Genomic DNA, 13277 nt, shown 5'->3' with positions numbered 1-13277 from the left:
GGATAAGGGTATGCTTGGTTATAACGCAAGAGCAAGAAAAAGCTTTGTAGTAAAAATGAATAAAAAGGCAACCGTTTTATCCTCATTTCTTTATTCTCCATACTTGTGCTTCTGCTGCCAATACAGGACAGCACCTGCAAAAAGCCGCTGCCAATTCTGCGCGAGTTGCAACCCCTTATTAAAATTCTATAGCAGAGACAATCACCGGTAGACAGGTCACCGTCACCTTGTTATTTTTAGCAAGAGTAAATTTGAGAGTGACACACAGGGCAGCAGGGTGCTGGAAAAGCCACCATTATGTGATTGGATGCGCACTGTCACGCTGAAGTGATAAAGACAACATCAAATTAACTATTGGCAGCTGGAAAATCCAACTGACACTAATGGGAAAGGAAGGCCGCAAAGAAATTTAAAACCAGACAGTAGCCCAAATTCTGACAAGCTCAGTAATCCACTGAAAACTTTCTATCCAAATGCAGTTATTACATTTACACAGCAAGTCGGAACATTACTGACATCTTACTAGAACATATAATTAAGGTTTGTTACACAATGCTATCAAATAACCAGATTCTACATGGATTTGAAACTACAATCTATAAGCCTAGGTCTGTTTCTGGGACTCTGTCATAGTCCCAGAAGAACTATAGTAAAGTTACAGCACTTTGATTGGTTGTGAAAACTGCAATTATGCTTACACAAGTTTTCCATTTCATACCTCAAGAGGAATGAAGAGTTGTAATTATGTAGTAATTATTGATCTACAGATTGCAAAAATGAACTGATACTGATGTTTAAAAAGAATTAAAATTCTAATGCTAATTTTTTTACAGTGCACTTCTTCCTCAATAACAACTATATCTGACCTTTTATTTATTTATTTATTTTTTTAAGTCTTTTTGGCTTTTATAATTTTGCCACCACAAAATTAATGTCACCTTACACATAGGCATCGACCCCTGACCGATATCAGACCCATCCAAAGCAGCAGTTCTGCACAAGTGTCTTAAACTAAGATGTGCAAGATGATCCCACCCTGCTTCAATAATGTTGAGGTCCGGGCTCTGGGGAGGCCAAACATTGACTCATAGGGCTCCACTGTGTTTTTCTATCCAGGTATGCTTTTAGTGCACTGGGATCACTGTAATGCCGAGAAATGAAGCCATTGCCAACCAGATGCTTCCCAGATGGTACTGCATGTTGTATCACAGTGACCTCCTCAGTACATTATTGATTATGATTTATTTGTACTCAAGTTTCGACTTACCACTAGATAAGACCAGTTTCTCATGATTTTCAGGCCAGTTCTTGTGCAAATTGAGATACGTCAGCCTTTTGCTTTGCATCTGTGGTAGATAATTTTTGGGCCTGCCACTTCTTTTGTCCTGTACTCGTCCATTCCCCCAAAAAATTTAAAAGGAAAACCTGCACACCATGCCTATATCTGTCAAGTTTTCTGCCTGATAAACTGCATCATCTTTGGCATTTATCATTGATTCCACCAAATAAATGGCCTGTAATAAAAACAAAATTTGTTTTTGTGATAAGCTGCTAGTAACAAAGTGCCTAAATATATCATTTAAAATTGGTTCTTTGCCAAGTTGTCTGTTGTGTGCAGACACAAAACTTTTTCCTTGAGTTAAGTGCCCTTTTTATGCTTGAATGATTTATATTTAAGTGCTTTAAAAAAAAAAAAACATTCCTCTGAAAATGGTCAGGTACAAGGACTGAAAATGAGTGAATGTCCAAAATAAAAAACTAAAAAGAAAGAAAGCCCAGGGTCCTTGGAAGACAAATACAAAGAACAGAGTTTTGTTTTTTTTAAAGCACATAGGAAAAAAGTGTTGATTATGTGTAGCATAGATGTACATTTTCTGTGGTTATATGCCGTTTTGATTCTTGTGAATGCAGATTTTCCTTGTGATCCCTTGAGGAAAGTTATAAGGCAGGAACGCTGAGATGGACAAAATTAACAGTTTCTCTCAGAGTGAAATGATTGCTGCCAAAATTTCCATCTGTCACTGTCAAAAACCTCACTTGATGCATTTTTTATAGGTCAGCGTCTTTGTGGAAAAACATTCACTTTTTATTTCGTGCATGTGAAGCTCCCTTCCGTGACTTGCTCGGCTGTCTCAGAGTTGCCTTTGGTTTTAAAGCCCCTTAAAACATTTCTAAATAAAAAAACACAATGGACATGACCAGATTATAGTCTAAAGCTTCAAGCACATATGTCCAAGAACATGAACAAATGATGATTGCTCTTGCAACAGTACAATCTCTTTCAATTTGATTAATAGCCAAAATGCATACTTTGCATTGTCCATGGAGCAACGGCCTGAAAGCAATCTAAATTACTCAACTTGGACAAGCAAACAAAACTCTGGACAGCCAGTAAACTCTCCACCCCACTTCTAAGAGATGAAATATTGTTGTTTATTTGTCAGAAATTTTGTAGCCCAAGACAGTGGCTCAAATACCTATCAGATTACATGTGTCCTGTTTGGTGAAGGGGTATAGGAACAACACTTTTTAAAACAGATTTTATCGAACCTACTTTACGATAAAGAAAGGGCTTAAAAAAATGCTGAACATCTTTTATATTGGATTAATGCCGATTTAATCTATGGAGGTTTTTACAGGATTTGTGTCGGCTGAATCTCAGGCCAAGTCTCTCTGACCTTATACAGAGTTGGTGGGAGTGTCCACTGAGCATGGTAACCTTCAATAACAATGCTTAGGTTACTGTGACATACAGATGATCCAGCTTTGATTTCATTACTATTTTAGTCTAATTTCACTATTAGCTGAAAGGAATGTATGACGTTCAATCTGGTGATGCCACAGCCCATCCCCTTCAAGGATGAATGAGCCCTTCAGCTCGCCACTGTTCCTGTACTGTGCTGGTATTTGCCTGTGTGTCCTTCCTGTTTCATTAAAAGAAGTCTGATAGTGTTGTGCAGCTGCTTCTGTGAAGATGAAAACACCACCTGGCAATTGAAACTCCTTTACATTAAGCATCTTGTGCATTCTTTAGCCAAATGCTGACAAAATATTGGTAGCCTGAAAATGTTATACTACTTCAGTTGGAGATTCAGGTTGATTATTCTTAGGAACAGTAAGAAACAAAAACATTCACTATCTGCCAGACCCAAAGTATCCAGTGTATTTTGGTTTCTAAGCTAAACAGGAAAAAAAAAAGAAAAAAGATTATGTTTCCCTGTTCACCGACTCATAATATGGCCTGTCAAATTTCAGAAAATAGGGAAAGATGTCCATCACTTGTTCCAAGAGGTAACATGCAAAACCATATTTGGGGTCATTTGCACAGGAACCAGAAATACTCAAATTTAATATACTGGACCTAGCAAGTTTTAGCAAAACCTAGAAAATCTAGGTAATCTGTTTTTAAGCCATGTAGAAAAGAATAACTTTCTGTTCAACAACTAGAAGTTAAAGAACGGATAGCATATCTATATTAAGTGAGGACGTGCTTCCAGCTCCTAACTACTCTGGTTTATTAAGGCTGTTGTGTTTTTAAACATGTTTTAATGCTCTGTATATTGTTCTATTTAATCTGAACAAGCCCCTAAAAAAAGAAGAAAAAAAAAGAAAAGAAAAAAAAGGGAATGGTCACCGTTGGCCTCTCTCGGTTTTTATTACCACTATTCATTTTAATGCTCAGTTTTAAAACCCTTACGAGGTAACGACAGCCCAGCCCATGCAGCAGTATGTTGATGGCAAACCTTATATTGTGGATGGACTATCTCAGCTGTTCTCCTGACTGAAGTTTGGTCCGGTTACAGCATCCTGCCATGCGATTGCTTTTGTCTCTAACCTTCAGGAAACCATCACGTTAACTTTTATCAAGTGGGGGAAAAAAAGTTACCGTTCATCCTCTAGCTTCACTGTGTTTATGTTATGCTAACCATAGCTGTGTAGCTAGGCACCACATAGCACATCATTATATACCAACTAGCCCAACTGCAGCAAAACTAAAAAAAGTCACTGCTGTTATTTTTGTCTTCAATTATGTCGGAAGAGAAAGCAGAGCTGTACGTTAGACTTTTTCAGAAATCTCTCAATCAGAACATAGTATATCATGTTTGGGTAGAAACTAGTGAACCAACTTCCTGCTAACTTCTAACTCTGTTAAATGTAATAAATTCTGTTTTTGTGGATGCCTGGATGTTAAACTTAATTGTTACACCTGGTAGAGCTGCAATGCTGATCATTTTATTAAAGATGAAAGAATTTAGACAGTTTTTAACTCTCAGTGTTGCTGCAGTGTTTGCTTGACTTTGGGACCTGAAGAGGAGTTTGGACCCGGAAACGGCCAAGGACGTCAGACTTAAAGACTAGATAAAGAAGAGACTCATTCAGGTGGTGGCTTATTGTCACGTCTCCAACCTCATTCTTGCAACGAGCCAATTGGCTTCATTGTCTTTGCTGCTCCACTTCTGCACACATAAAGACCACTAAAACACTTCTCCAAAAAATAAATAAATAAATAAAAAATTCAAAGCTGAGCTGTTTACAGCCAATAGCAAATACATAAAACTTAGTGATTCTATAGTGACTCCAAATGATTAAACATGGAGGTACCCACGGTTGATCCTCAGTGCAAATACAGCAGCATCCAAAAGTAGCTTTAAATACATACAACACTACATGCATTTCCATCCATTAAAAGACACAGACGCTGTGTTATTTAGTCAAATTCACAAAAGAACACAATAATGGTGGATTAATCTGTAAGAGGAACATTACACAACATATCGCCACCTACTCAGGTTTTTCCAGCAATCCTGAATAATTAGGTACAGGCACATCACATAACCTTATACTTATACCTTCTGCATGATAATTACATGCAACACAGCACATCCAGGTGAGCAATAAACTTTCCCAAGGGGGCACAATTAGGGCTTAACTATAACAGCTACTCTTCTCAGTAGCAGTTTAATATTGACCAGAATTGAGTTCCGCTTGTAGATGTGACCCTCCACAACATCCCTTTTTCTCATGTAGCCTCTTGGGGAAATTCATTTCCACTTATTAAGTACATAAAGATTTACAGCTTCAGGTCTGACCAGATCCGAGGATGCATCACTTGTTTTTAGGTAACTTTCCAGATGCCTGTAAAATATATTATCCTATAGTAGGGTTTCTGCCAGTGTAAATTATAAGGTCCCACTGGACTCTCAAACATGACTTTGATATATTTGTATAATTTAGAAAAAACCTTACAACCTTCAAGTCAGCAGATCTATCTTGTTGCTTGTACACATGTAATGTATTTTTTTATTTAAACATTCAAAAAAGGTAGAAAAAAATAAAGTTTAAAAAAAAAAAAAACATTTAAGGGACCCAGAAAATATGATATGGCTTAATACCATTGTGTCTATTCAGCTGAAATCCGTCCACTTATGTCTACTTCAATGAGATTAAATATGACAGATGAAGGATGAAACTTGTGCATCTGACTTCCTTATCGGTCCTCTAGCAGAAACACTGATCTGTAGACTATGCCGAAGTTGATAAGATAGATAAATGACCTCTATTAACTTTTCTTGGTTGGAGACAGATCATTGACTGAGCTGAAATCAGATGACAGCCAAATGCCCACAACATTCAAGAGTAATGAACAAGGAATAATCTGAACCACTGGTAGTAAGGCATTTAACATCTCAGAAGAGCCGTAACTTCATTGGCTATTCTTTGTCCTGATTCACACCGTCTATGTAACATATTTCACCACGCAAGCAGCAGGCATGCTTATTTAATTCCCCAAGTCACCACACAATATTGAAAAATAACTACAATTGGACAAAACAAGACAAAATACTGTAGGAGGATGGCAAATATGGGAGGCGAGTGAGAAATTTTCACGCAGGGGAAAATGAAGCATTTGAAAGTGACGTAGGAGGAAAAAAAAAAAAAAAGAAGCTGTTCTTAAGTGACGGTGCTGCAGCTGAAACCAGCGTAGGCTCGCTGATGATGGGAAGCTGGGTCAGTCTTAGGGTGAGCGCAGTAGCAACCAACACCTAGCAACACACAGGATGAGAGAGGGGGAGGAGGATGTGGCAAAAGTGCAAGCACTGAATGCAGTGAATGAAAAATGTAGGAGATCAAGGGAATAAAAGGGGAGTTATCTCATTTTCAGCTAAACCTGCAGTCTTTCCATATGACAAACTAATGAAAACTGTCTGACAGAGGTGAAGTAACACTAATTATAGAGCTGTCAGAAAAGGCAAAAACCACCTTTCACTCAGATGAGAAATCTTCCTGTTGTACTCCTGTGATCAAAGCAGTCCTCTCTGCAGCAGAATCACTGCCATCACTTTAAACACTCACCTCTTCATTATCATGTGACGCCAAGCATGGAGTATGCAGGAGAGCTATTATCAAACCAGTTTTCTGATAGTGCCGCTGCTATTTGTCTAACCTCTTTCAGAAGCCTGTCTGTACAGACAGCTGTGAACTAGGCTTACCCTTTAAGCTCAACCCATGTTTCTCTATTATAAGCAGCACTGACAAATGAGATTATAAAGAAATGACAATGCCAGGAGTGTTTAAAGTAACAAACCTGATAACCTGCTGGTGAGGGCAGGTTATCAGGTTGGCAGAGATCCAACCTTGAAAGAAAGCATCCCCCTTTTGTAAGAATTTATCCAATTCAAGGTTACAGTCTCATAGTCCTACAATGGCTTGTTTTTTTATTTATTTATTACATTTTCTGGTCCCTCAACTCTGTCTGGTTCCTAAAGGAGCTGAGCAGAGGTTTGTTCACCTTCTGGGTGGAGCCCAGACATCCACACTGCAGCCTGACCACCTGTTACTTATCACCCTCATTAATAGCCTACATTTATGGACCTGTTTGTGCACCCAGTCTCTGCCCGATTGTCTGTCTGGAAATCACACTTACCTATGTTACTCATGCAAACTTGTCAATTCCCTGCGCTAACTCCTTTGTCTCCCTGCTTCCTTAGGTGAAGTGTGGACCATTTACCAGAATCAGCTACCCAAATTAAAAAAACTAGAAAACTTCTCACTTCTGCAAGCACCTTTAGCGGGTTCACCTTCTCAACTCACCTGCCTGCTCCAATGTTCTCTGCTCTTGCGGAAGAACAAAGTAGTGGCCTCTCCCTCAGGATTTCTCCCTCAGCTTTTTAATGCTTCTTTTCCACTAGCACCTACTCGTCTCAAATTAACTCAACTCTACTCTTTTTTTTTTTAGGGTTTTTCATTAAATGGTAGTACCTGGTACATTTTTGTTGCCTATTCGACCAGGGTTCCAAGGGAGCTGAGTCAAGCTGAAAATGTTAAGTCAAAAGACTGCATACCACTGATTTGGCCAGGGACTGACCTCATTGGATGAGTCATGGGAGCAACTTCTCTACAAGAATCAAACCCGCCACATTTGAAACTCGGCATAAATAATTACGTATTCCTATTTTCAGTTTCTACTATAGAAGTATCTACTGAACAATTGTCTAGGCCATGAGCTAACTACTGTAATTTTTCACATTTGTCATGTGGGAAAAATTAGCATATTGTTGAAACTCAATTTCTTTTTCTCATAGTAAGATTTGTCAGGGATTAAATGCATACTTTAAATGTGTCATTACACTGATAAAAAGCAGAGTTAGACTGGTCTGGCCCAGTTAAAATCAAAGTGGGCTGTATGCCTCAATGTCCTACATTGTTTTGTTGTATTTGTGCTGCATACAAATGAGGTCACGGGAACTTTGGACAGCCTTGCTATAACGACCCCACTGACAATGTAGTTGTACTCAACTGAAATGAAACACTACCGAAGCAGAGTAGAGTTAAGTTAAAATGAGTTCAGGTAACCTGAACCCTCTGCACTCACACTGAATACACCTTGTGAAAAATCATGGGAAATAACTCCTCGAGTCTCCCAGAATACTGGCTCTCTCCTCCTCCGTGGTCTGCCCCAGTTCCCCAGAGTCATCTTAAAGTCATCTCTCAGTTTATATTTAAACCTGTTGATACGCTCTTCTTGACTCGTGCATTTGAGTCTACCATTAACTACTGGTCTACATGGCCCATGACATACAGGGGAGGCTGGGCGCAGCTGTCACTGATTGATTGGTGTCTTACTAACCATGTTTCTACAAACTAAAACGCTAAACAAATTGCATCAGCGTTGACATTTACTGCTATGAAACGGTCATCACTACATTTTGATTTGAGTTGTTGTTGTTTTTTTTTTGTTTTTTAAATTGCTCTCCCCGCTTTTCATTCAAACACTTTTCACACATCATGATTGAAAAAGTGCAAAAGCATATTTTGCACGCATCGGATCAAAGCATATTTTAATGAGCAGGCAAATAACTAATAACTTGTGTATAAATTATAAATTAACCACAACAGCTATTGCTTTTTAATGGCTTAATATGATTTATTATGATGACTCTAGGAGTGAAATTATAACACATTCTTTTGTTTTGTTTTTATTACTTTGAATTAATATGAAGCAATCTCTCATGCCAGGCCGAGGCAGATGGCAAAAATAACCATCTAAAAAGCTTTTATTTACCACGAAACTGTGGATATATGCCATGTGTGCATGCATATGCGTTTAGCTAGTCAACTGTGCCCTCCCTAGAGACATGGAGCAACATGGAGGCAAGACAGGTGGCGCAAAGATGGTGTTAAGCAAGTAGATCACAACTTGCCATTACTGTGAGAGCATTAAAAGTTTAACCACAAAAATCTGAAAGTCAGCGTAATATTTCTCTTTTCATGGTGAGGAAGCTTGAAGTTTGTGTGCTGTGCAGTTGTAAACAAGTTTTGCTTTTTTGGCTTCTTTTCCTGTTTTCGTTTCAAAAATAGAACAGAACATAAACTCTATATGTTTAAAGACACATTGGGGTTTGGCAATGCATTTCATATTTCTATCAACTGAATTATGATGACAAGAAAGAAAGACACCAAAGGAAAAAGAAAATATGAAAAAGAAAAGAAAAGGGTCACCCAGACAGAACCAGGTCACTGCACCCCAGCCACCGCACACCTATGTCTATATTTTTGTTCTAGATCACCCACAACAGCATAAAGAGGAGTGGCCCACAGACCGGCTGTACTTCTGACACTGCCTCCATCTGACAACAGACACTCTCTGCAGGTAGAGAGGCAGTCCATGGACTGCCAATGGACTTTCCCATGTGCTACTACCGCTAAACCATTAACTGAGTAATTGCACTGTTAAAAACACCTTAAGAGTTACAAATTTCACATAAATCAAACCCTAAATCAGTAGCTTTAAAGCATGACATGAACTGCTGCCCACATTAGTAAGTAGACTCCTCGACTCAGCTGTGCCTGTGCTCACGGGTATCCATCATGATGATCTGCAGTGTGGAGTGAATCACTGCAGCAGTGACTGTTGTGTTTCTAAATGCTGCACATGACTCATTACTGTACTGTGGGAGGAAATTGGGCTGTTCAGGCCACCGGCTGCAACCACAAGTCTATACCATGATAAAACCTAGTATGTCCAGCTCACTATTCTTACCTTTGAATCATACAGTGGGGCAAAAAAGTATTTAGTCAGCCACCGATTGTGCAAGTTCCCCCACCTAAAATGATGACAGAGGTCAGTAATTTGCACCAGAGGTACACTTCAACTGTGAGAGACAGAATGTGAAAAAAAAATCCATGAATCCACATGGTAGGATTTGTAAAGAATTTATTCGTAAATCAGGGTGGAAAATAAGTATTTGGTCACCTCAAACAAGGAAAATCTCTGGCTCTCACAGACCTGTAACGTCTTCTGTAAGAAGCTTTTCTGTCCCCCACTCGTTACCTGTATGAATGGCACCTGTTTGAACTCATCATCTGTATAAAAGACACCTGTCCACAGCCTCAAACAGTCAGACTCCAAACTCCGCCATGGCCAAGACCAAAGAGCTTTGGAAGGACACCAGGAAAAGTATTGTAGACCTGCACCAGACTGGGAAGAGTGAATCTACAATAGGCAAGCAGCTTGGTGTGAAAAAATCAACTGTGGGAGCAATCATCAGAAAATGGAAGACATACAAGACCACTGATAATCTCCCTCGATCTGGGGCTCCACGCAAGATCTCATCCCGTGGGGTCAAAATGATCATGAGAACGGTGAGCAAAGATCCCAGAACCACACGGGGGGACCTGGTGAATGACCTGCAGAGAGCTGGGACCAAAGTAACAAAGGTCACCATCAGTAACACACTACAACGGCAGGGAATCAAATCCCGCAGTGCCAGACGTGTTCCGCTGCTGAAGCCAGTGCATGTCCAGGCCCGTCTGAAGTTTGCCAGAGAGCACATGGATGATACAGCAGAGGATTGGGAGAATGTCATGTGGTCAGATGAAACCAAAGTAGAACTTTTTGGTATAAACTCAACTCGTCGTGTTTGGAGGAAGAAGAATACTGAGTTGCATCCCAAGAACACCATACCTACTGTGAAGCATGGGGGTGGAAACATCATGCTATGGGGCTGTTTTTCTGCCAAGGGGACAGGACGACTGATCCGTGTTAAGGACAGAATGAATGGGGCCATGTATCGTGAGATTTTGAGCCAAAACCTCCTTCCATCAGTGAGAACTTTGAAGATGAAACGAGGCTGGGTCTTCCAACATGACAATGATCCAAAACACACCGCCCGGGCAACAAAGGAGTGGCTCCGTAAGAAGCATTTGAAAGTCCTGGAGTGGCCTAGCCAGTCTCCAGACCTCAACCCCATAGAAAATCTGTGGCGGGAGTTGAAAGTCCGTGTTGCTCGGCGACAGCCCCAAAACATCACTGCTCTCGAGAAGATCTGCATGGAGGAATGGGCCAAAATACCAGCTACTGTGTGTGCAAACCTGGTAAAGACCTATAGTAAACGTTTGACCTCTGTTATTGCCAACAAAGGTTATGTTACAAAGTATTGAGTTGTATTTTTGTTATTGACCAAATACTTATTTTCCACCCTGATTTACGAATAAATTCTTTACAAATCCTACCATGTGGATTCATGGATTTTTTTTTCACATTCTGTCTCTCACAGTTGAAGTGTACCTCTGGTGCAAATTACTGACCTCTGTCATCATTTTAAGTGGGGGAACTTGCACAATCGGTGGCTGACTAAATACTTTTTTGCCCCACTGTATATATTTTGAGTATTACTCTCTTATCTTTGCATGCTCCAAGTGCTGGCTCACAGGGGGTCGTGTGATTGTTCTAGTTTCTTCTAATATAGTAAGGTCTTTACAATAAAATATTAAGCACCTTGAGCTGACTGTTGGTATGTAGTGGGGCAATAAATAAAACTGAATTAAACTGAATCTCTGAGAGCAGTCACACCAGACAAGGAACAGAAGCACATATCTTATCTTAAACCCAGAGTGAAAACTAGCACATTCCAAAGAATGTTTTGATCTTCCATGACTACCAAAAAATACCTTCAGCAAGTTGGATTTAGTCTAGTGAAACTGCGCAAACTTTTGTTTTAAAATCAACTGCCCCAAAATAACAGCAACATGCTGAGACTTATGTTAGGTAGGTGATAAAGGAGCTTTGCCTTATCTAGTATATTCACACCAATTGTGACTATGTGCATAGTTTCCTCCCTGAGGGACCATCTAGAACCCGGGGTTGGAACAAAAAAAAAAAAAAACAACAACAAAAAAAAAACTATAGCATATTTACACATTTAGCAATTCATGCTGCAATTTAAATGATGCAACAAAGTTCCTGACTGCGGAAATGCAAATGTGCAAAATTAAACCCTAAAATGAGAAACACTTCTACCCTTAAAGTAAATAAAATCTGAATTCTTAAAAAACAAAGAAATGTATGGGCTGTATTCAAACATTAAGTGTTATACAGCTGCCTTTTCTGTAGTTCATCACAGAAGAGGTTTGTTTATACACAGTGAGAAGTGCCAGAAGGGTTGAATGTTTGCTTTGAGGAAATCAGGGGCTGGGCTGAGACAACCCACAGGCCAGTTCTAGTCCTCGAGCCGTATTTTTCCCATATGCGTTCTACTTTAACAAACACTGCTCAACTTGTATTCAGAGGAAGGTGAAAGAGCCTGAGAGCAGGGAAGAGGAAAGGGCAGAGAGAAAGAAAACTTTAAATAAATCAAATAATATTGTGCTCTTTCTGTGTTTACAATATGGCCTTTGTGCTTAAAATGGAAAAGGGTTTTGCATGAGGACAGGAGCATGCACCTCGTGCGTTGCTGGCACGCCTGTCTAGACACAAGATCAGCCTTCATTTTTAATCCTGCTCAAGTGTACAGGATGTTACACCGGGACACAGATGAGCCATCTATTCTATTAAATAATTAGCAGGTGGGGATTAATTGCGGCTGTTGTTTAGGGAATTGCATGAGGTTGTTTGAAATGCATATGTGCAACCTCACCATGTTCGTGATCTCCGGGTATGCTGGCTCCACCAGAACGCCCCTGTTGGTCGAAACGTAATCCACAAGCTCGTTAAGTGTGGCCCTCTTGATCTCCTTGCTTTTCAGGTCAGTGACTGAGTCCAGGAAGTCAAAGAGCATGCAGCACTGTTGGAGTTTCTGGGTGAACAGTTCTTGCTGCTCTGTGGACGGGGCATCTGAAATCACACAAAAGGAGGAAATACATTGATTCACTGCTGATATAGTCTACAAAGCTTTATTTTATTCCCCATTGAAACAAGTTATAGATAAGAGTCAATTTGGGATAATGATGTAAATGGTGTGAGTTGTTTGTGTGACAGGACATCTGCTTAGGCTGATTTTTGTTCTCGGCAATTCAAAACAATACAGTATGAGTAGTACACAGCTTCTCTGCTGATCAGACGGACAATACAACAAATGTATTTGCCATGCAGAGGCAACCTAGTCATCATTATCAGATATCCCTAACTCAGCTCTGACTGTGTGAACAAAAGCTCCACCCACATGAGGCAGTGGATGAGCTGACAAAGGCCATGTATCAGATCAATTTCAAAATAATCTTTATTTAAGTCATGCAAAGCTCTAGTAGAGTCCATGTGAGCAGTACCAGAATAAAACAGATCTACATCCTCCATGTGTATAAATATTCAATATATATGTTGCACTGATTTATTGATCACCAGAAAACTTTTGTAAATCGATTAACTTTAAGCCATATTTTAATGCAACTACTGCAACCTATGCTGACACCAGAAATCCTGAAATGAAGAGGGTTCTTATTATGCGATTCATACAGTGGCCATGAGAAGTCAAACTGACTGCCAAATTAATCTCTCTCTT

The 13277-nt window shown here is 39.7% G+C and overlaps 1 protein-coding gene across 1 annotated transcript in view; it reads right to left on the bottom strand.

Moving 5' to 3' along the window:
• ppp2r5a (protein phosphatase 2, regulatory subunit B', alpha isoform) overlaps positions 1–13277 on the bottom strand; it is a 59526-nt gene that overhangs the window by 18935 nt on the left and 27314 nt on the right. The window contains exon 2 of the mRNA XM_005921543.3: positions 12417–12613. Within this exon, the coding sequence (XP_005921605.1) occupies positions 12417–12613 (197 nt within the window). The remainder of the gene's footprint in view (positions 1–12416; positions 12614–13277) is intronic.

This window comes from Haplochromis burtoni, unplaced genomic scaffold (genome assembly GCF_018398535.1).
Source record: "Haplochromis burtoni strain Fernald_Lab_line unplaced genomic scaffold, NCSU_Asbu1 Contig_47, whole genome shotgun sequence".
NCBI lineage: Eukaryota > Metazoa > Chordata > Actinopteri > Cichliformes > Cichlidae > Haplochromis > Haplochromis burtoni.
The sequence above is the reverse complement of the archived record's forward strand: the minus strand, read 5'-3'. Positions and strand labels throughout refer to the sequence as shown.